This window comes from Pleurodeles waltl, chromosome 1_2, assembly GCF_031143425.1.
Source record: "Pleurodeles waltl isolate 20211129_DDA chromosome 1_2, aPleWal1.hap1.20221129, whole genome shotgun sequence".
Lineage (NCBI taxonomy): Eukaryota > Metazoa > Chordata > Amphibia > Caudata > Salamandridae > Pleurodeles > Pleurodeles waltl.
In genome coordinates this window covers 1,166,858,290-1,166,883,326 of record NC_090437.1, presented here as the reverse complement: position 1 = coordinate 1,166,883,326, position 25,037 = coordinate 1,166,858,290, and the positions used below count along the sequence as shown (strand labels likewise).

General features: G+C 43.6%; 1 protein-coding gene across 1 annotated transcript in view; it reads right to left on the bottom strand.

Moving 5' to 3' along the window:
- MAN2B2 (mannosidase alpha class 2B member 2) overlaps positions 1 to 25,037 on the bottom strand; it is a 369,901-nt gene that overhangs the window by 323,622 nt on the left and 21,242 nt on the right. The window contains exons 2-3 of the mRNA XM_069203167.1: positions 6,196 to 6,342; positions 559 to 664 (exon numbers count right to left, since the gene is read on the bottom strand). Coding sequence (XP_069059268.1) covers positions 559 to 664; positions 6,196 to 6,342 — 253 coding nt within the window. The remainder of the gene's footprint in view (positions 1 to 558; positions 665 to 6,195; positions 6,343 to 25,037) is intronic.

Genomic DNA, 25,037 nt, shown 5'->3' with positions numbered 1-25,037 from the left:
CTACAGTACTGTTCTTGACCTGTACCTGAGGGAAATCCGATGAAGGGAAATTCCAGTCTAGTGTTTCTCTCTTACCTTTTTCCGTGGTTGATACTGCATGTGTTGTTACAAAGCCCTTGACTGGTGTGAATCTCTGACCAATTCCAGCATTGAAACGGTTGGAAAGAAGGTTTTCAATGGTCGCAAACTGAAGAGCGTTTAGATTTTGGGTATTCAGAAACTTTCGCAGCAGGGCGCCTTGCAACACCACCACCTTGTGTAGAATATAATGCTGTATAATACTGCAATAATGTAGGGTAATATTACGGAGTAAATGGATTTAACTGGTAGTTCGCCTTTTTCAATCATATAAATATCTTAACACCAAAAATAGCTTTGTTAATTCGGTGCAATGTGTTTGGAAAATCTAGAGAATGAAACATGTTTTGTACTCTATATATTGACAACCATGGTCAGGCGTTGCTAATACACCAGCCTACTTTGTCTTACCTGAAAGAAAAGTAACACTACAATTACTCAGTATTGTTAATATTAAAGAGAAGACCAAAGCATATGTACCAGTTAACTGTAGAATTTGGTCATCAATTTCAGTCACTGCTTCATCATGCATCACCTGTCCCCCAATTATAAACTCTAGCTGCCCATCTTGGATAAGCTGATGAACCTGTAAGAAAGAAGATATTTTAAAACAGGAGTCTGAAATACTATATATATCTTTCATATACGTAGTGCATCACAGAATCTTAATATCCAAGTACTGTCTGATTCACCGGTAGACATAAAGGGGTAACCAGGGACAACCAGGGCGCCTGCTGCTCTACAATATGTGTTAACTATTCTGGTGTTAACATCGATCTAAGAGGATCAAAGGATACAAAAAAGCAAGCAGTATCAGGCACAGGTAAAGAAATTGGTTTAGCTTTAACATACCTACACACGCAAAGTCCGTCATGCACTAAAGCTGTTGGCACATCTGCAAGAATATAATCAAAACACAAAAGAAAAATGCAACACAACCAAAAGAACGTAAAGGCACACAAATAACTCAAAACACCATAACGTACCACATTGTTAATCCTATAGAAAATGACAGCAAAATAACTTGACAACATAACAGTACCACATACTATTAATTTACTACCACATCAAATTATAACACAACACCACAAAAGCAAAATAGGAATCCGGCACACAAAAAACACAACATAACAAGACAGCAAAACAACAGCTGACCACAACAGTAGGAAAACACATAACACAAGAAAATAATAAAATGCAAAAAAGGGGTCCAGGACATAAGAAACACACCACACCAGTACCACCACTAAGCGTACTAACACCAGATCACAAAACATCACTCATCTACCAATCCACCAATGTACTCACCCAGTATATAGTCATACACTGAGACATTCGCCCATTTACCTTTCAACTTATCCTTCCAATGGTTGCCTTACTGTCACAGTAACCAACTGCTCTATGCACATAAACTCCAAATGACAATCATCGAAGAAGCACTGCCATTAATTAGCCAGACTGACGGGCTTTGTCAATGCTTGCTTCATAAGTATATTCTTTAAGAGAGACTCATAAATCTAAAAATCTAGATTATTTGAAGTAAAATTTGTAATACATGGCTCGCCATCAATACAGTAGTGTGATCAGGTATGCAACTGTGGTCGATTTTCTTATTTTAGCTGTTGGTCTTTCAGATAACTGGAGGTTGTGTTCTATTCATCTGCTTGTGGGTCAGTGAAGTTCTTAATTTTTACATTAACATGGTAATTTAATTTAATCATATAAAATTGTAAAGATGTGGATACATACTAGGGTTGGAATATTTTTAAAGAGATTTCTAAACTACGGCTTTTTGAAGAGCCTCTACGTGTTTGTCCAACTCTGTTGCAAGGGATACAGTGTACATGGTCCTCTTTCAAAGCAACTGAAAGTAATTCTCATAAACTCAGTAGTAGTGTGGGCTTCAGCACGCTATGCAGGTGATATGGTAATTAAACAATACTGCAACACAATTCTTTCGACAGAAATGTGCAGAGATAAAATTAAGTGGAAGAGAAGATGGAAGTGGGGATAACCAAAACAAAAAGCTAATTTTCAAATCGCATTGGCTCTGCAGACACTCAAGTTAAAACATCACAAAATAAGATAATGGACTAAGCAACATAAATGATCCAAAAGAAACTACAATGATCCAATAGTAATTTGACTTCGCCAGAGACATGATACATTTGTATGCCAGCTCTCTGGTTTTAGGACTGAGAACCTTTTCTCTGCTCAAACATGCATTGCTCAAACATGCATTGCTCAAATAAAAATCACTGAAAAAACACATTTATCACTAATTTTGTACCTCAATGTTCCCATACTGGGTGTTTCCAGCCATGTGTACTTGTGTGTACTTGTACCTTTAAACTCGCTTCCACAGCTCAGACAGTACTTCCATCCCACAGCATACGTTTCCACTGATCTACTTATTGAAGCCAGGGCGGGCAGAGGTTGCAACTGGGGTGCCCGAAGACAGCTCTCTGACCTGCCAGCTGAACAGCAAGCTTCAGGATGGGTGCAGGTGCAAATGTGGGAGAAGTAACTGCAAGGGGATGGTGTGACAGCTAAGACTCTTGGAGGGGCGTGTGTGCTCCCCAACTGTGTTGCCTCCTATGCCTGCCACAAGTATTGTCACTGTTAACCGAATGTAAGGTGGCCATCTGTAAATATCATGATGTGGATGCCCTCCACAATGAGGGAATTTCACTCACAACATAATAAAGATAGCCAGTAAGGGAAATGTGAGGGACAAAGTCTGGCATCAGTACAAACACATGCACAATGTCCATCCCAAGTACTACTCAATGTGTCAAACACTAATATAGAACATGGTGGACATATCACTGAGAGCAACCACACACAAGACAATGAATGAAATGGGGGTGTCCCAAAGCCTGTATCTGTACACTATTGTTCTATTGCTCTTATTGTGCAGACATGAGGTCTGGTCAAGGCTACAACTGTCTTTAGCCAGACTCAAATGTTAATGCTAATCATACTTTGGCAGTCACATTACAACAGATGAGGCCAGGTTTACCACCACCAACCTAAATCACGTGTACCTCCTGTGAAAACAATACCGCTGTGCATCATACACAAAGCTATTCAAACTGTGAATATCATGAACACACTTTTATAGATCGGAAACTGTTAAAAATATATCAATAAATAAAAATAGAATCTTAAATATACATCCACGTTGCAGACCCACTGATAATATGTTTGATAAACATTATATTATGTTTTTAATATAAAAAGTTCATACTCAGAATGAATCTGACCCCCTGAGGATAAAGGAAAATGGCAGTTAAAAAATAATCACATCAGTTACGGATTGACTAGGGGGAAAACGGCCACCCCTGTGAGTAAGAGGATTTTCAAAACTAACACTAGTGCAGTAACAGCATTGGGAAAAGAGGTCCAGTGATGTCATTAGACTCCTCTTCTGTAATTGAAAGACATTCTATAACAAAAAGATGTGCAGCCCAGATAATTTCACACCAATCATTTGAACTTTTAAAATGTGCTTTCCTGTGAGTTCATATAATGTGACTTGCCTTTACTACACTTTTGGCCCATTTGCTGGAAAAATGTCCAAGACATTTAACAATGAATCTGTATCAAAACAGCGAAAAATGGATTAGTTTACTAACCTGTAACCACTAATCACCTTAGCTGTATATTCGTCCATGTAAAGTGGTCCCTAAGAATATGAGATCTATCTATATATATATATATATATAATAATATATATATGAAATGTGACTTGAGATGATTTTGAATCTTAAATACAATTTTGAAACAAGCTTTGAGGTTTGTGTTGCATTTATTACAAAGCATTACATTAATACAGTGATTGAGCTGTCTATCCTTTAATTTTAACTAAACATACCAATGTGAATTACTGTTTATGACAATTGCAACTTTCAAGATTCGTGTGGGATTAAGAGTAGCTGTAGTTTTGCCATGTCGTTCACTAGTGGGTCTGCAGCACTCATTGTGCCGCCCACTAAATTAGCCATTTAAAACATTTCTCAGGCCTGCCACTGCAGCCTGTAGTGTAATTTTAAACTGTGATTTCTAACTGGCAAAATAAATCTTTGCCAGGCCTAAACCTTCCTTTTTAATAAATAAAAATTACCCTTAAATTAGGCCCTAAAAAGCCCAAAGGAAAGGGTGCATTGTATTAAAAATTAAGACGCGTTTTTCAGATTTGTAAGTCCTCATAGTGAAAAACCCCTAAATTCATTTTCACTGCTGTAAGGTCTCACTCTCCCATTGGATAAAAATGAATTACTTTACTACATTAAATAAGTGATAACTTTTGATTGGGAGCAATTAGGAATGCAATGCTTGGACTCAAATGAATTTTAATTTAAAATAGTATTTAATAGGACAGATGGATTTTAGGATACATTCCTGAAAATGCCTCTTTTAGACGGTTGAAATTTTGCTTCCCTAACCATTTGGGACATTTATTAATAAAAGAGAAGCAACATAGATACAAAGTTTATAAAAAGGGGGGTTGTCATCCAAGAAACAATGCAAGATGAGTAGGTCCTTTATGTTTGCCTTTTTAATCATGTTCTTCACACAGCCAATGAAGCCCATGCATTTCACCCTTTCACAGGCTTCCTCAGGGCAGCAATATGCAAAGAATGCAAATGTAAGACATTTAGAAATGTACTAATATCAACAGTATACAACACTTCTAAGATGTTTACACATATCAAGTGAATACAAACAGTAATACAAAAACATACTGGATACAGACATTTTGGTTAAGAGACTTGCCGATAACACGTAAATAAAACATATATACCCATTTTTCAAACAAAACATGAAAGTAAAGCACAGGCAATAAAACCCATACATATATATATATGTATATATATGCAACCAAATTGTCATAAACAAATAAAGTTAGTACTGTATACAAAAACATCCACTGTGGATACCACACTGATAAACACATACTATTTTTTTATCTGTCAAACTCACATTTCCAAACATGTTACTTAGGATTTATTTTTATTAGAGTATAAACTAATGAGAACACCTTTTATCTACACTAAAGACAACTTCACTGAGGAAGAAGGAGCCGCACCATCCAGTCTGAGGCAGAACACTTCTTTAGTTATCCCTGGAGCTGACAAAGGGGGAAATGTTGTTGTGAGGAATAGAACAGATTATGAACGCAAGATTCACAGACAACTAATCAAAACTGTCATCAGAAACTACAGTTGAATCCTTATGTTAATGCCCAACTTCCTATTAATGATAAATTGGCCCATGGAAAGTGGTAGATTTGCGGTCAGACTTGGAATTTCACTTTTTCAGAGTTTAAAATCAAGGTTCCCTTGCCTGTACTTATTATGTCCACACGAGAGGACATGTTCCTCCTGGACGTCCCACAATTTCTGGAATTGGCTCTGTAATGGAATACCTGTTCCACTTTGTAGACTCCTTTCTCAAGCCATTGGTGATGAACCTTCATTCATTTGAACATGACACAACAGATATTCTAAACAAATATGAGGATGTAGTGAGTGAGGAATCCATGTGGCTAATTACACTAGACATGGAGTGGCTATGTACCTGTATTAAAAAAAGAGTATGGGTTGATGGCTGTGGACTTTTTTCTCTCCAGATGGAGAGAAAATTATCTTGAGCATAACAAGATCTGCTTGAAATTATTGATCTAAATCTAACTAACAACGACTTCTTTTATGATGAGGAGTGGTTCCAGCAGCTCCAGGGTACAACTATGGGATCACAATTTCCCCCTTCCTATGCAAATTTGTTTATGGGCTGGGTGGAACATGTTCATGCTTGTCCCCCATGGCCACAGAACGGACAAACAAAATCCATTACTAAGGATGGTACATAGGTGATATTATCATCATTTGGACGGGCACAGAGGACCAGATAAAGTCTTATTTTATATCTTAATGATAATTCGTTCAACTTGACTTTTACCTTAAACATGTTCCAAAACAGGGTACAATTCCTAGATGTAGAGCTATATCTGTTGCTGCACATTGCAGAGTACCCTTTTTTAGGAAACAAAAAGTAGTAAATAGTATTTTACATGACAATAGTGCACATCCTAAACAGTAAGTAAATTATTACCTGCTGCCTTTGAGTTTCAGTAGAAACAGTGTCCCACCACAGTCGAAAAAACTCCTGCTCAACTGCAATAAATGTGCGCTTCTTGTCTTTCATTAGTTCTTCCACAACAGAAGTGTAAACATTGGCTGCATAAGCATGCATACTTTCCTAAAAATAAAAACACAAAAACATCATAATGATCAACACATTTCAAAAGCATATATAAATAAGCTGATGAATGGAGATTGATTTAAGGAAACAAAGCCTTCAGAATACAGAAGCATAATTCAGTGGAGAGCCACTACACACAAGTAACCTTTAGACGTGCAAATGTGGATAGTGTATTGCAATTAAATATTAGTAGGCATTGTAGGTTTACGGTAACTTTTTTGTTTCAAATATAGGACCCTGGCTAAATTTGAGATAAAATTACTTTTAATGCTCAGGTTTAGTTACATGTATGAAGAAATATTTCTTGTACAACAATAGATACCTGTGTGTAATTGGGAAGTACAAAACCAAAGCCAAAAATAAAAACCGGCAACTAGACTCAGTAAGGCATACAACATATAACTATCTAGGTGTGTTTTGTGTAGACACTGGCATACCACTGACATACATCTCGAATTTTTAAAAAAAGCTACTAGCTTAACTTTAGCTTTAAGCAAGATAAATACCAAACTCTACAGTCCAACAGCAGAAGCCATGCTAAGGGTTACAGAAGAAACATTTCTACCAACAATACTTTCTGGACATCAGGCGTTTTCGTCACACTTCTGACTGACTTTAGATAATTTGCATTGTATGCCATATGGAAGGATTTCACAACTGCCCCAATTTATCTGATGACCTCAGATATGTCTTGAATTTGGGTTGCTCAGAGATGTAATGCTTGCAAATCTGTCTTTGTTAAATACCACCACAAAGTTATGGTTGGCAAACCATACTCCTTTACAACGGTACTACAAGAGATATTCAAGAACAATCCATGGTCAACATATTTTAACCACAGATGTTGTATATCTTAAGAAGGGGCGTAGCTTCAGGGGGTGTGTTAGGGGTGTTACACGCACCCAATAAATATATTTTCTGGTAAATGTTTGGGTAAAAGTGTTTTCAGTTGGGTATACTGAAGTGTATGTCGGATTTCAGCAGGATTCTTTTACACACAGACAAAAAACACACACACACACACACACACACACACTCCCTTTCTCTGTTTTGTCAGTCTTTATTTCTGTTGGTTGTTTTACCAAATATTGTGTTTTCTCTTACTTAGTACCCCTATCAGTCCGCATTCCTTTCCCTTTCCACTGCCCCTGAAGTACCTCTAATGCGCCCTGCTTGTCGTATAATGTATTTCAACCTTATATTCCAGTATGATTGTTGGAAAATCTGAAACACACCCCTCCCAATCTTCCTGACCAAGCTATGCCCCCAGATAAGATAAACATGCTAACGGAGGATTAGAAATCATACAAGGATCTTCCCTATACAACAATAAAAATCTAAGAACCCAATATTTATCATATCGAGAGCCACAGACTTACATACCCTCGAACAGGCAGGCCATATTAAATAAATTATTTTTCCTATGATACAAGCAAAATGCAGTATTGTAAGCGCATGTTCATCCTTCACAAGAATCAAATGTTTCACCGAGGTCGACGGACCTTTTGACCCAGAAAGAACTGTGGTGAACCATATACAATTACTTTAACACCACCCCAACAATTTAGACACCATGACCAATGTGGCCACGGAAGGAAACTCAAACCAATGAAAAGTTTTAAAGCTTTATTTGATAACCACAAAGCTAATGTTATGAACATAGTGTTCAACATCAAATTGTAAAGCGGCGGAACAAAAATAATCAAATCAGCATCAATACAATTAAGCATTCAAGGAGAATTATACAAATCATCAATGAAATAATCAGAGACACAAACATCTCTCAGGTCAAGCTGTATTAGCATTTGTCAAGCTCAATTAAGCAGAGTATGCAAATTTAGGGCTGGACATGGGTTGTCCCTACAGCTAACCAATACATGACATTCATGTATGAGGACAAGCAAACACGTCAGCAAAATAGAAAAAGGAGACAAAAATAATTTGAAAAATAATATATTTAGGGCTACAGCATTCAAGGATTCTTCATCAGCAAAGCAATTTGATCAGCAGCAAATGTAGTCCAAAGTATCATCAAGAAAGGTGCATAGAGAGCCGTGCACAGTCTAGAGGTCTGAAAAACAGAAAACAGGCTAACTAAAACTTATAAAGTCCATCCCTATTCACAAATGCATATCTTGTTCCGTTTTGTTGACGCAGTGGTGCCATATCATGCAAAAAGGGCATTGTCCAATCAAAATATCAATATGACTTCAGGTTGCAACAGTCCGTCTAATTCCCAGGTCCAGCCTGAAAATCATCTCTTTCTGTGTGACTCCAAATAGTTTTGAAACATTTTATATTCCTTTGCAACAATACAATTTCTTCACAAGGTGTTCAATATGCTCACCTCAGTTTCATGTGAATCAGTATGTCAATTGAAAAAAATTATTTCAGGTTAAGTCCACAGGCCTAGATGTTCCTTATCAAGGTCACTAAACTAAACGTCTCTGTGCAACTGAACAAAGAACCTATTGCTACTCATGGGAACGGAAACTAGAGGAAAAACTCATGCTAAAACAACAATGATTCATCACTTTACAGGACTGCAAATACGAGCTGTGCAGGCCTAGTTATGGCAACACAAGAAATATAAATTGCATTAAAAATACTTGTTTAAAAAAAAAGCACATAATATGCAAAACTGTAAATTCAGCATTAATAATATACCATCAGAATAAGTAAAATGTTTCACTATAAATTGTAAAATCATGTTAATGCATCACATTAGATACAACAGAGAAGTGTATTATTTTCATGCACACATTTCTAAACTCATAAATCACACATTAAACAGTAAAAATGCTAATTTATTTTAATACTAGCAGTTGTTTAGAGTCTAAAACTCGCCTTGGCATTATTTAAATATTATTAGTGGATTGTTAAATCCAGTAGGCACAATTGTGACCACCACAAATGGAAACATGAGCACTTTTAAAATACGTGTCAGTGCAGTTTTTTAACGTTAGGCTGTCAAACATGAGACATAATTTGTCACGTTCTGCTGATGTCTGGGTCATTAAATGCATTACTAAAATTTACGCTCCAACAGTCCCTCCTCTGACGGCAATCTATGACGTCACAAAAAGGACACACTCATTTCAATGAGACAACTCAAAGTCTTGAGGTCTTTTTCTGGTTTGGTCTGCTGTAATTCTCAATTTTATTGAGATTAGAATAATAAGCGCTTCTCATCTTCATTTCTATCTCTTCCCTCCTCTGTCTATTCTTATCTCTTTACTCTGTCCATAATTTGTATAGTTTGTATGATCCAAGTGCAATTAAGGCACCCAGAGCCACAATCAACAAAGGCCTCAAGATAATTTCTACTACTCCCTTTACCAGATTTCCAAACCACTCTCCAATGGTTGAAAACCCATTACCTATATCCTCCCAGGCACTGGTGCCTGCTAGTCCTTTCAAGACATTTTTTAGATGTGTGATGTTAGAGATAAACTTTCTTATCTCCTTGCTATTGTCAGGCATGTAAGTGCAACAATGTTGCGCATGCAAAACTTTACAGACTCTGCCATCCTTTGCCAATAAGATGTGTAACACAAGACGATTTTGCAAAACCATTGATTTCACAGCAACCATCCCTGTATCCATTAAAGGCATAGCTCCAGCATAATCAATAGAAGCCAAGGTAAAAAGCAATCAGCAGATATACCTGTCCAAGGGACAGCATTCAAGGATTCTTGATCAGCAAATCCAGTCCAAAGCATCATCAGGAAAGGTGCAGAGAGCTGCACACAGTCTAGGGGGTCTGAAAACCCAAAAAGAGACTGACTAAAACTTGTGAAGTCCATCCCTACTCAAAAACACAAGTCTTGTTCTGATTTGTTGATCCATCTGCACCATATCACGCAAAAAAGGGCATTGTCCAATAAAAATATCAATACGACTGCAGGTTGCAACAACAGTTCATCAAATTCACAGATCTAGCCTAAAATCATCTTCTCTTTCATTGTGACTCCAAATAGTTTTGAGACATTTTTTATTCTTTTGCAACAATCTAATTTCTTCCCAGGGTACACAATATACTTGTCTCAGTTCCATATGAATCAGTATGTCAATTGAAACTAATTATTTCACGTTAAGTCCACAGGCATGGATGCTCCTTACCAAGGGCACTAAACTAGAAGTCTCTGTGCAATTGAACAAAGAACCTATTGCTATTTATGGGAACGGAACCTAGAGAAAAAGCTCACATCAATAGAACGATTCATCACTGCAAGTACGAGCTCTGCAGATCTAGTTATGCTAATACAAGAAATATAAATTGTGTGTTAATAAACCCACATAATATGCAAACTTGTAAATTCAGCATTAATAATATATCATCAGAATAAGTAAAATTTTCATGACTAATTGTAAAACTTTGTTAATGCTTCACATTAGATATAACAGAGAAGTGTATTTATTTTTATGTGCACGTTTCTAAACTCATAAACCACACATTAATAAACAGTAAAAATGCTATTTCTTTTTCAATACTAGCAGTTAATCTAGAGTCTCTAGAGACCAAAATACACTTTGGCATTATTTAATTCTTATAAGCATTTAGTTAAATCTGGCAGGCACAGCTGTGTTAAAAATGTTTTAAAATACGTGTTTCTACGTTAGGCTGTCAAACATGAGACATCATTTGTCACCTTCTGCTGACATCTGGGTCACTAAAAGCATTACTAAAATGCACGCTTCAACAGTACTATCTAAGGGTGCCAGCTAGTAAGGTCTATAGACAGAATATACTGCAGGAATGATTCATGGTCTTACCCATTAATGATTACCGACTAAGCTGGAAAAACTTTGCACGCATTCGCCCACACTGCAGATTCCGTAACTACATGAATGAATCAATTTTGCATCAACTTTATTCAATTTAACTCTGAACGCTCCATACAACTTAAATCAATGTTTCTAAACACTAGGATCTCGATTTGTGCTGAGGCTCTGAAACTCTGCCTTAGCACCAGCAACATATCTGATCTTGTTTGTGTGGCAAAATTCTTAAATACTGCATATAAAAGAATGAATGATTCCTAATTACCGATGACCCTTCGACTAGCACAAGGTCACAGGAAGCAGAGACAACAGTCTCAATCCCGGTTTGCTGCAGAGTGCTACCGGTGTCACCGTATTCTTAGTGTTTTAAGACAACCACTACAATGTAAGGATATTGTCTAACACAGAAAAATGTTATTCATTACAATTTTATTTGCAGCTTTAGAGCAAAAATCAAAGCACAACGTTTTAATGGATCATTTTTAAAAGGATAGTTTTAATGCATCCAGCTATATGATCCATGTTTTTCTATAGAGTCTCATGTGACTTGGATAACATTTTGTACATGCTCATTTCTTTGTTTATGATTATAATTATTTTAATTAATCAGAAACAATAAAGAATTACAATGTAATGGTTAATTTCAAATGAGCATGTAGTTTTAGTCAATATGCTAAAAGAAAACATAGTCAATCAAATACTATTCTACCAAAATAATCAATCAATCTGCTTGTGGTACACAGTTTCACAAAGTGGCCTCTTCCACTAGCCTTCATTATAGCCCCAAGGGACTTGCTGACATACTCTGGAACACCTGTCCTTGAACAGTCTGTAAACACATGTAGGAAAGTGCCCCCTTTTGACATGGTCACCCATCCTTTGTGCCTGGTATTTGATGGAATGTTTACTAAAAGTGTACTGGGTTCCACTCAACCAGGTCCCCAGTGCCAGATCTCTTTCCCTAAAACTACAATTGTTCCCCGATTGGCAATACTTTTGGCCCCCTCTATAATCCCTAGTAAATGGTACCTGTGGTACCTGTGGGATTTACGGCATGGGTACCAAAGAGTGCCCCAAAGGGCTGCAGCACCCTCAGGGACCCCTAGCACACGCAGACTGCCATAGCTGGCCATAGCTGGCTGTGTGCCTTGGCGCAGCTAAAAGTGAAAACTTGACATGGCACACAGCCTGTGAACCCTGTCCCCTAACACTGCGTGCCATATATGTAGCTCACCCCTATAGCAGGCCTTACAGCCCTGAGGCAGACTGCATTATATTTCATGTGAGGACATATCTGCTCGAGCAGATATGTCCCGGCTATGTCTTTGTCGGTTCTTAGACATAGTGAGTGAACAGGGAAGTGCATGTGCTGGACACTGGCCATCTACATGAGGGCTTCACTGAAAATAAGGATGCTTGATATCAAACTTGTATTAATGAACCCTCACTGATGCCAGTGATGGATTTATTAATATATGCACCCAGAGGGCACCTTAGAGGTGCCCCCTGAAAACCTACCAACTATCAGTATGCGTACTGACTAGTTTTAGCCAGTCGGCCACCATCTGACACGATTCTGACCAACAAGGGTGGCAGCCTTTGATCCTGGGCGGTCAGAAACAAAGCCTGCACTCGGAAAGGTGGTTACACACCCCAACCAACAGGATGACTTTCAGAGAAGCCCATCGCCCTTGGTATGAAGTTCTGGCTTCATTCAGAGGAGAGAAGTTGACAACCCCTGCCCCAGGCCCATTTCGCACCAGGACAGGCAGGAAATGTAGAACTCAGAGAGCTGTGTCCAGTCCCACCCCTAAGGTGAGCTGCCTAATGTGGACACCACATTTAAAAATCTACCATCTTGGTGTTGGCAGATTTGGGAACTCTGGGACAGGGTTATACCCACCTCCCACAGGAAGTGGCCATACAGGGGGTGTAGTGACCCCAGGGGTAAATAGCCCATTGGCTACTACCCTACACTCCTCTAACACACGTAAAATGTAGTATTTAGGGGAGCACCTGGCACCAGAACAGCAGATTCCTGCTGTCCGAAGATGGACACCCAAGAGCCACAAAAGCAAAGACTTAGGAAGGAGCCTGTGGCTTGGCCCCAGCCCTCCTGGCCTGTCTGCGGTTCCTGCCGATTTGCGCCAAAGTTGACTGGTCCTCCAAGGTGCTCTGCCTCCAAAAGCACTGGAGGACTGCCGGTCTTCAACAAAGACCCAAGAGCTCCTGTGGAGCAGCAGAGCTGTTCCCTGCATCTTGCAGGCACCTCAAGAGACCTCAGAGGACTCTTAACAGTAAAAAACAGACACCGGAAAGAACCACTGCACCCATGCCGCCTAGGCCGAGCTGAAGTGGACCAACGGTGCCAACATGGTCCCCCAGTCTCCCTGAGACAAAGCACACCTTGGACCCCACTGTGGACTCACCATCACTGCTGGCAGCCTCTGCCCGCAGGCCCCCCTCAACCACAAGTGCTCCCGGTGGAGAAAACCCGACGCCTCGGGACACCTCTGCATCTATTGCCCCTGACCCATGGAGAAGAGGACCGAAGGTGTCCCTCCGCCAGCCGAGCATGTCAATGCTTGAACCCACCTGTTGGTTCTCCTCAATTAGACTCTCTGTCCAAACCTGCATTCTCTTTTCAACCAGACCGATCCCCATTGATTAACATTGGGTACCCAACACCATACTACACCACTTCACCCGGCTGCCCCAGTATGGCCTGTTGGTGTGGTCCTGACCCTTTCCCAATACTTAACTTAAGTCCAGGAGATTGGTCCCATAAGTCGCTGTACTATATCTGAATGCAGTACTTGTTTTTCTCTTCATAGGATAACATTGGCACTTCTGAAAAATGGACTGTCGACTTTCGAAAACCTGAAAGTAATTTTTCTGCAAAACATACTTACCCGATTATATTGATTTTGGTGCCTAAATATATATAAAGATACTTGTTATTTTTTGTAAATTGGCGTGGAACTCCTTATTGAGTTGTGTCTCTCATATATTGACTGTGTGTCTATTTGCAGATGTCTAACACTCCTCTCTGATTAGCCTAAGGCTGTGTTTTGCTTTTCACTAATGACCGAGCTGACAAAAATCTCTGGAATGCACTTCTTAATCCAAAGAAGACATTTATTATTTCACTATGCAAGGTTCCTAAAAGGAGATTAGCGTGTAGAAAGCACACGTTTAAAAATAGTCACAGCAATGAAAGGAAAACATACCAAAATGATTCTACACTGCAATATACACAGCAAAAATATGTATCTATATTATAACGCAAAGCAAATAATGAATGAAAAATGCATCACCGTAGGGCCAGTCAGGTGCTTCATCTTTCTCATGCCAGCAAGACCATGACCCTGTTCGACTGTGAAAGAGAATGAGATCTATACCCTCACGGGAAATATATCAGGCATCTGACGTCTAAAATCCTGATTGAGGCCACTGACCCTATCACTGTCGCACTGGGTCTTTTTAAATCTTAAAAAAACAAATGAAGCTTTCTGGAAAAAAAACATCATTTTGCGATTCAAACATGCTGGCTAGTTTAGGTATGCTTTGAAAATAACACTTTGGGGTTTGGCCACAATCCCAAGATGTCAAGTCAAAACAAAGCCATTCCCTGCCGTCTGAGTACATCCTTATCAAACAAAGCCCTTAGTGAGAAAATGGATGAAAACAAGACAGAATTCACAGTTTACAATGTGGAAAATTACTGGCAGCCTTTAACATGGCAGTATCTAATGTTACGATAAAGTCAATAGGCAGAATGCATCTAAGGCTAAACTGAATACAAAATGTAGTCTGTAACTGGTGAACACTGGACAACTAATCCAGGTGCAAAGTGGTACAACACAAAGTCAGTAGTCAAAACACACATTTCACTACAGGCTGCCCAACCACACTACCCCCTAAAAGAGCACCTTAGGATTGCTAGAGCAAGCCCCCCCCCACTAGTAAGGGAACCCGGAAGCCCTCTTTGCACGATATCTCATTTTGATATATCATATAAAGACCCAACTTCCTACAACATACCTCAGGACCAGCCAGCCTTTCACTTACTTCACAGGTGACTCAAGTACCATGAGAACTACCTCTTGTACACATGTCCAATTTGCCTACCACTCATCTAAGGGCTACCCTTTCAGTGACTGATTACTTACAATTGTTAATTGTTGCTTCCTCTATTGTCCGTTGACACCTGTCCTGATATTGACCCCGTTAATTTCTTTTTGAGGGGGTTGAAATGCTGACCCAGCGTACTATATGGGCTGCTAACATTACTTATTTATAAAGGCTAGAGTGTATAGCTAGATCCCTATCCCCATAAACATTTGGTTGCAGCCATATTATAGATATTTAAGTACTTTACTTCCCTTACACTGCCATGTGATCTGTCACAAGCAGTGAGCAGCTTTCACTTTTTCACGTTTTGAAGTACCATAGCAAAATGTTTAACTTGTATATTGTGTTAATATAAGTCTAGTGTTAAAAGGAGAGACAAACTAAGGGATAAAGGGGTACTTTATTGTAAAGCTATGGTCCTTGGAGCATATCAAACAGATAACTGCACTACTAAAGTAAACATTCTAAAAAGCATACGCTCTCTGCATTCTAAAATATTATAGTGCAAAGCCCCATTATCCCTCTTTTAGAGAAAGAAAAGATAGAAGAATGAGATAAAGAACAGATAATAATATGAAACAAAAGGAAAACTCAAAATACTTTCTCAAATATATAGCTCTGGAAGAATTGACCGATCAACAGTGTTTAATTAGTCTTCAAGTCTTCTTCACAGTACTTGCCATCCTGCTAGTAACATCATTAGCTTTGTACAGGAGTTTGCATAACTTCTTGATGGGCTTCTTGCAATTGTATAATTGGAAGAGTCCTTAGGATCGCGAACTGTACCAAATGGTACATTTAGACCAGACATCAAAGAAGATCTAACTAGGCTTCTGTGGCTAGTAGGCATTTCAACAACAACGTTCTCTTGTCTAGAAGCCAACTGTTTAACATGCTTAAACTGTGAAGCGTTACTGAATGTAGTTTTCTCCACAGTCCAAGCTGAAATCATAGATCCCTATAAGGTTGTTACAGAGAACGGTTTAGGATCATATTAAGTTTTAGATTGTTTTGTTTGTTATTGTCTCACCAGAACTAAGGGGGTCATTACAACATTGGCGGTAAAATCCGCTTACCGCCGTGCAAAAGACCGCCAACACACCACCGCAGCATTCCGCCAAAGCTATTATGACCCACAGCTCGGAATCCACCAAAATCTAGACACCCACACAAGTCCGCCACACCAAAGGTCAGTGATAAACTGACGATAACCTCCACCGTCACGCCAACGGAAATACGCCCACACTATCATGACCCACAAAACCACGTGGCAGTCTTTCAACCGCGGTATTCCATTGGCGGTACAAACCGCTGCCCTAAAAATACACGCACTCTTACAAAACACTACCACATTGGACAAATCGAAATACACACACTTGATACACATACACACACCACTCCCACACGCCCAATACAATACAAAACACACACCCACATCACCCACAAACCCCTACGACAACAATTGCGACAGAAGGCCAGAGAGAGACACCACCAGAAACAACACTAGCATCCACAGGCACACAACACCATCACTCACGCAACATCCACGCACCTCACACAACACACCTCTAAATATCACCCCAAACATCACAACACACCCCACCCCACACATCACCCACACCACCCCATGGCACCAAAAAGACACCCCAGGTTCTCTGAGGAGGAGCTCAGGTTCATGGTGAAGGAAATCATCCGAGTAGAGCCACAGCTATTCGGATCACAGGTGCAGCACACCTCCATAGCTAGGAAGATGGAGCTATGGCGCAGAATCGTGGACAGGGTCAACGCAGTGGGACAGCACCCAAGAACACGGGATGACATCAGGAAGAGGTGGAACGACCTACGGGGGAAGGTGCGTTCCGTGGTCTCAAGACACCACATTGCGGTTCAGAGGATTGGCGGCAGACCCCCACCTCCTCCCCCACAACTAACAACATGGGAGGAGCAGGTCTTGGCTATAATGCATCCTGAGGGCCTCGCAGGAGTAGCTGGAGGAATGGACTCTGGTAAGTCAAACCTTTAACTACCATATCCCCCACCCTACCTGCATGCTATCACATACCCCCACCCTCGCCCTCACCCCCATCACTCCAACTCGTCACACATGTCCCACTATCACAAACCACACATCCCAAACCAAAGCCCTGCATGCAACACCAAAGCATGGACACCCATCACCAAAGCATGTCCACTGCACATACCCATACACCCCCCTAAACCATTATCACCGAAGGTCCCACACAAGAATGGAAGCACTGGGGTACAGGGTGACCCACCCATTGCACACCATGACACACACAGATGCAATAATCATGCACACAGAAGAGGCCCACAGTGATGACAGCAGCTCTGTCCAACTGGATCAAGATGACCAGCCCGGCCCATCTGGAACCTCAGGACAGTCGGTTCCCCTCACACTGGCACAGGCCACTACAGAGCTTCCCCCCTCTGGAAACACCAGCACAGCACCCACCCAGCGGGCCCATACCACGTGAAGCAGCAGTGTGTCCACCACTACAGGGAACCCAGGCTAACCCACCCAACACCCCAACAACACCAGGGACCTGGCGGCAGTGCTAGTGGGCACACGGTTCAGGGGACAGAGGCCCAGGAACACAGGGGAACAGGGAGGGCTGCTGTGCGACAGGGGGAGGACAGGCCCAGGGAAACCACTCTCCACAAGGCCCTCTCCAACTTAATGGGAGCCTACCACCATTCCCTGGAGACGATGGCAACGGTACTGGCCAAGTTTCAGGAGACCCAGCGGCTGCAGGAGGAACAGTATTTGGGGTTCAGGGAGGAACTCAAATCCATCAATTCCACCCTGGGCACCATTGTAGGGGTGCTGAAGGAACTCGTCAACACCAGGAGGGACACTGTGGCACAACAAGGGGCCCCGGACACTAGCCTGGATGATGAACTGCCCTCCACCTCCGCCGGTGCTATTGGACAGGAGGCACCACCACAGGACCACGACACCAGCACCCCCTGCAGATGGAGAACCACCCCGCAAGTGGTCCCTGAGATCCAGGACAAAGACCGAGAACAATGCCAAGACCCCCGCCAAGAAATGAGACCACCCTGATTGTCATCCATCTGTCTAACTTTGTCACCCTGTCCATCCTTAAACTGCCCTGCACCTGTGAGACTAATAGAGTGAACTCTGCCATGGACATTCCTCCACCATCACCCCTGACCATTTTACAACCCCCTCCACTATTTTGCACTTAAATAAACACCCTTAAATCACAAAACAATCTGGAGTCAGTCTGTGCTTTCGAAAATGTGTATTTGCAATAACTGTGGAAAAATGCTATATCCAATGTAATGTCAACATACCTATGCCACACAGCTCTAGTCCATGCGGAAACAAAGCAGAGGTCACACAGTGGGACCCACATCTGTGAAATCGAAAGGGAAAGTGACAACTCAGTGTCCATACACTGGGTGAAAATGATAGACAGATGAGAAGTAGAAGAATTAAATCAGATGTAGCAGGCAGTGTGGTCTTCTTACCTGTGTCTCACTGGAAGTATTGATGGATCACTGTGTTGTCAATGTCCTCTTCTTCTGCTTCCTCGTCTTCACTGTCCACAGGCTCCACAGCTGCCATCTGGACCATCCTCCTGCAGAAAAGGCACCTGTCATCGCAAAGCCAAGTTGTGAAGCATACAGCAGGCCACGATGATCTGGCACACCTTCTTTGGTGAGTAGAATAGGGAACCACCTGTCATATGGAGGCACCAGAACCTGGCCTTCAGGAGGCCGAAAGTCCTCTCTATAAATCTCCTAGTTCGCCCATGGGCCTCATTGTAGCGTTCCTCTACCCTTGTCCTGGGATTCCTCACTGGTGTCAGTAGCCATGACAGGTTGAGGTAAACAGAGTCACCTGCAAATGGCGAGGGACAACTGTTAGACACACACTAACTCTTAGGGACATCCCCAGACACCTAGTCACACTGTATTGGGTCCATGTCCTCACCTAATAGCCACACACGGTGCCTCTGGAGTTGCCCCATCACATAAGGGATGCTGCTATTCAGTAGAATGTAAGTGTCATGCACTGAGCCAGGAAACTTGGCATTTACATGGGAGATGTACTGGTCGGCCAAACACACCATCTGCACATTCATAGAATGGTAACTCTTCCAGTTTCTGTACACCTGTTCACTCCTGCGGGGGGACCAAGGCCACATGTGTCCCATCAATGGCACCTATGATGTTGGGGATATGTCCCAGGGCATAGAAGTCACCTTTCACTGTAGGCAAGTCCTCCACCTGAGGGAAAACGATGTAGCTGCGCATGTGTTACATCAGGGCAGACAACACTCTGGACAACACGTTGGAGAGCACAGGCTGGGACATCCCTGATGCAATGGCCACTGTTGTTTGAAAAGACCCACTTGCTAAGAAATGGAGTAGTGACAGGACCTGCACTAGAGGGGGGATTACTGTGGGATGGCGGATAGCTGACATCAGGTCTGGCTCCAACTGGGCACACAGTTCCAGGATTGTGGTACGATCAAGTCTGTATGTGACAATTACATGTCGCTCCTCCATTGTCAACAGGTCCACCAGCGGTCTGTACACCGGAGGATGCCGCCATCTCCTCACCTGCCCCAGCGGACGTGCTCTATGGAGGAGAACAGCGAGCAGAAAGTCAACCAACACTGAGGTACGTAAACACAACTTTATATCAAAATGTTTGAAAATCGATATATGGCTGTATTAGTGTTTAAGCAAGGCCTAGATATGTGTGACGCAGTCAAAATTAATGCCATGTGGCCCCCTGAAATGGCGGCTGCCTGACCTGTAATGTGGGACAAGGGGATATGAGGTAACTGTGCTGGCGTTGTACACCGTCGAGTTAGGCAGTCGAAGACCGCGGCGCAATCCTGCATTGGTTAACATTGGACCCTACGGGTCCCAGGAGCCAATGACGGTGTACGCCGGCGGTGACGTTACGCACCGCCATGGACGTCACCGCCATTTTCTCTCTGTTCAATCACTTGATACCTGATCTTCGAGAGGAGAGGACCTACACTGCAAGTGCTGCTGTGACCTCAGTCTGGAAGAGACAATGGCTCATGTGTCTGGGGAAAGGGCCCCTGCCTTCAGCACGGAGGAGTTGGAGAAACTAGTGGATGGGGTCCTCCCCCAGTACACGCTAGTCTACGGTCCTCCAGACAAACAGGTAAGTACACTGTGAGCATGCCGAATGGGCAATGCCTGTGTGGAGTGGTGTTGATAAAAGATAAGGGGGGGGGAATGAGGTGTGCATGATATGACGGTGAGTGCCTGTGCATCGTGGCAAGGGTAGGGATGCAGGCCAATGACTGTGACAGTGCGGACGGTTATATCTTCTCCTTTTCCCCTGTACTATTCGTGTAGGTCAGCGCCCACCAGAAGAAGGATATTTGGCATCCCATCGTCAAGGAAGTCCACAGACGGAGCACCCACTGCCGTAAAAGATGGGAGGACATTCGCTGCTGGAGCAAGAAGACAGCGGAGGCCCAGCTGGGGATGGCCTCCCAACGTGAGAGGCGTGCCTGTCGCACCATGACCCCCCTGATGTTCTGGATCCTGGCGGTGGTGTATCCGGAGTTGGATGGGCGCTTGAGGGCATCACTGCAGCCACAAGGTGGTGAGTACACTCTCATTCTGCCGATTCAGCGCGCATTGTAGGTGTCTGGGAGTGGGAGGTGGGCTGTGGGTTCCCCTAGGCCAGGGTGAGTTTAGTAGGCAAGGTCCCTTCTTAAGGCAGGCCCTGTGGCACCCCACCAAACCTGTGTTCAGAGCCAACTACACCTAGTCAGGCTCCTGTGACTTCCATGTGTGCAGCCATCGGGCATAGGCCTTGTAACACATGTCCCTGTGATTAATTAGGGAACTCTAAGTGCACGGCGTAGTGCAGGGGGCTTCTGTGTCTGTAGTGTCCGCCAACGGTAGCGGTATTGGATGCACTCAACATGTCTTTCGTCTGTCTTCCCCCCCCCCATTTTTGTGGTCTCTCTGTTCTTGTGTGCATTAGCATCATCAGGCGGAGGAGCAGTGCCAGTGGAGCTGGAGGGAGCTGCATCCCACATGGCCCTGGAGGGCAACACAACGGAGTCAGAAGCCACCACTGGGACGGAGGGCGAGGGGAGCGGCAGGGACAGGAGCTAAGACCAGTGACACGGACTCCTCTTCTGATGGGAGCTCCCTTGCGGTGGCAGGCCCCTCTGTGCCCACTGCATCTACAGGTACAGCCGCCACCCCCCCACCAGGACCACCCTCCCAGCAGCCCCTCAGCGTGTGCCCGTGGCCGCTCACCCAGGAGGGTGGGCATCTCCTTCGCCCCAGGCACCTCAGGCCCTGCCCCAGTCAGCCCTGCTGCCCTCAGTGTGGAGGCCATTGACCTCCTCAGGTCCCTCACTGTTGGGCAGTCTACCATTTTGAATGCCATCCAGGGTGTAGAGAGGCAGTTGCAACAGACCAATGCATACCTGGAGGGCATTCATTCTTGTCAGGCAGCCCAACAGCGAGCTTTTCAGACTCTGGCCTCAGCACTGATGGCAGCCATTGTCCCTGTCTCTAGCCTCCCCCCTCCAACTTCCTCCACCCAGACCCAAACCCCTGTACCTCAGCCTATCCCAAGCACACCATCACACCAGCATGCACACACGTCAACACACAAGGGAAGCTCAGGCAAACATAAGCACCACACATCCCACAGGCACTCACGCAAGCATCATACACATGCAGACATACCAACATCCACTGCCTCCACTGTGTCCCCCTCCTCCTCGTCTCCCTCAGTCACCACCCCCACTACCATTCACACATCCCCTGTGTCCTCTCCCAGTGTGTCTGTGAGCCCACCTCCCAAGGTACACAAACGCAGCCACACACCCACCGAACAGCCATCCACCTCACGACAGCCTCCAGCCCATGCACCTTCACCCAAAGTCAGCAAACGTACACTTCCTACAACCACTACCTCTTCCTCCACTCCCAAACCCCCTCCATCTACCCATCCCAGTGTGTCCCAAAAACTTTTCATGTTCAACCTTGACCTCTTTCCCTCACCTCCCCCACCCCTTCAGTCTCCTAGGGCCCGCATTTCCAGGTCCCAACCCAGCACCTCAGCCACAACATCTGCGGGAACAGTGGTGCCAGTAGTAACCGGCTTCTGGAGTGCGCCAAACAGCAGGGCAGCCAGTGTGCCAAGGAGCCATACCACGGACAGTCCCCCACCTCAAAAGCACAAAAAGTTGGCCAGTGTCCGGCGGGAGAGAGGCAAAACATCTACCACCAAAGCCTCTCCCAGGGGTACAGTTGGGAGTAGGATGACAGCTGTGCCACCATCCAAGGAGGGGAAGGGGCACAGAAAAACAGGCAAATCTGCAAAAACCTGCACGGCGGACAAGACCGCCACCAGCACCGCTGCCAAGGACACCGCCGCCACCAGCACCGCTGCCAAGGACACCGCCGCCACCAGCACCGCTGCCAAGGACACCGCCGCCACCAGCACCGCTGAACAGGACACTGCCGCCACCAGCACCGCTGCCAAGGACACCGCCGCCACCAGCACCGCTGAACAGTACACCGCCGCCACAAGCACCGCTGCCAAGGACACCGCCGCCACCAGCACCGCTGCCAAGGATACCGCCGCCACCAACACCGCTGAACAGGACAACGCCGCCACCAGCACCGCCTCCACCAGCACCGCTGAACAGGACACTGCCGCCACCAGCACCGCTGAACAGGACCCCGCCGCCACCAGCACCGCAGGCCAATGAACACCAAAGCTTCCGACGCTACTGAGGCCGCCACGAGCAGGATGAATCACTCTGGGAACAAGGACCCTGCAGAACCAGTGGAGTATCACATCCACTACAACTGTCCTTGGCAGGATGAAGCACTCTGGGCACAAAGCCCCCTCCAGAACCAGTGGAGTAAGGCATCCACTTGAGAGACTGTGGCTTGGCACTCCACAGGATAAAGCAGTGGGCAACCCACCCACTGGAAAGACTTGAGAGACTGTGGCTTTGCACTCCCCAGGATAAAGCAGTGGGCAACCCACCCACTGTAAAGACTTGTGAGACTGTGGCTGTGCACTCCCCAGGATACAGCAGTGGGCATGGAGCCCCCTCGTGGATCTGGCGTCATGCACTCATCCGGCTGAGGTGCCCCCCCTTCCCTTCCCCCTGAGGTGCCTGTTGTAGTTCTATCTGATGCCCCAGCAGTGTTCTCTCCGTTTTGATCGCGTATTGAGTGTGGGTCTCGCCCATGCATTTTGGGCCCAGTGGTCCACGGACTATGATGGTGGAATACCTTGGACTTGTATTCTTGGTGTATATATTTGTTTATAGTGTAAATATTTATATATATATATTTTTGATTACTGTATTTGAATAGATTACAAACGTTCGACTCATTTCCTTTTGCATTCTTCCAGGGGGAGTGGGGGGGTTGTAAATGTAATGTATCTACATGTACATGTGTGTGTGTTGTATTGGGTGAGGGTGGGGGTGGGAGTGTTGCGTGTGTGTCACTCTTTTTTCCCTCCCGTGTCGTAGGTGCAGTACTCACCATGGTCTTCGCCGCTGTCTTTGTTGTTCCTGATAGAGGAGCAGGAAGATAAAGACTGGGAGTATCTGGAGCTCGGGTTCCATGGCGTCCTGGCTCCTCGTGGGGTGTTCAGGTGAGCGTTTTCCCTTCCAAGTCCTGTTTCCGCCGTGTTTTTGTTTGCTGTGAATCCGCCCCGGAAAAGGTTGTGGATTGGCCTGTTGTAATACAGTGGGCGGAACCTTGTCTTCCACCGTGGTCGTGATTCCATTTTTGTTACCGCCGCCCTGTTGGCAGTTTTACCGCCACTTTAACACCGACTACCAGGGTTGTAATGACCCCCTAAATCTCTTGGTTGATAGTCTAGATGCCCACCATGCCTTTGCTTGTCCAAAAAGAATATCATCCTTTCTTTTGCCAGTTAACTTGTATGAAAAAATCCCCGTGCGATTGTAAAGCTTTTAGATCTAATTGTGGCAAGAGGCTTTGTCTGGTTTGTTCAAACATAAGTTACAAAGGACATTTACTTGTGGAGTGTTTCTGTAGCCTCTTAACATGGTGGCTCATTTAACGTCATCTGTGTTAATTTAACTTTCTGAACTTTTTTTAAAGTATTTATAAACCCTTCCATCAATCTATTTTGGTTGAGGCAAAAACAGAGTTATTTTCTTATGAATCACACCCATAAATATTAAACATTTCTTAAACTCTGTCCAACTGAATTTTGGCCCATTGTTGGTTTGTAAAACATTCACTATTTCCCAAGTGGAGAAAATGTCATAAAAATTGAAAATACAGCAGATGCAAAAGTTGAAGGCAACTGTTATACTAAAGGAAACCTAGAATATTCATCAATCAATAACAACAAACAAATAAAAAAATAAATGATCCTGCTGGATTATGCTCTTTTGCTGGTTGGTGGGCCATATTGAAATTAAAATCTATTAGTCTCATTCCCCACCTTTCTTTCAGAAGTGGCATCTTTGCTATGGGATTACCGAATAGCTTGTTGAGCAGTAATTATTACAAATGGTTTCCCACACAAGAAGGGGTGATTGTGCTCACATGCCCAGACTTTTGGCACACTTTTTTTCTGCCTGGGAATATTTCTTCTCTGATCAGACAGGCTTTGGTTGGCATGTGATACTACTTGTCTTGGAGTTACTTCTCCAGGTCTATGCTGATTAAATATTACTCCTAATCCTAGCAGACCTACACCCCCT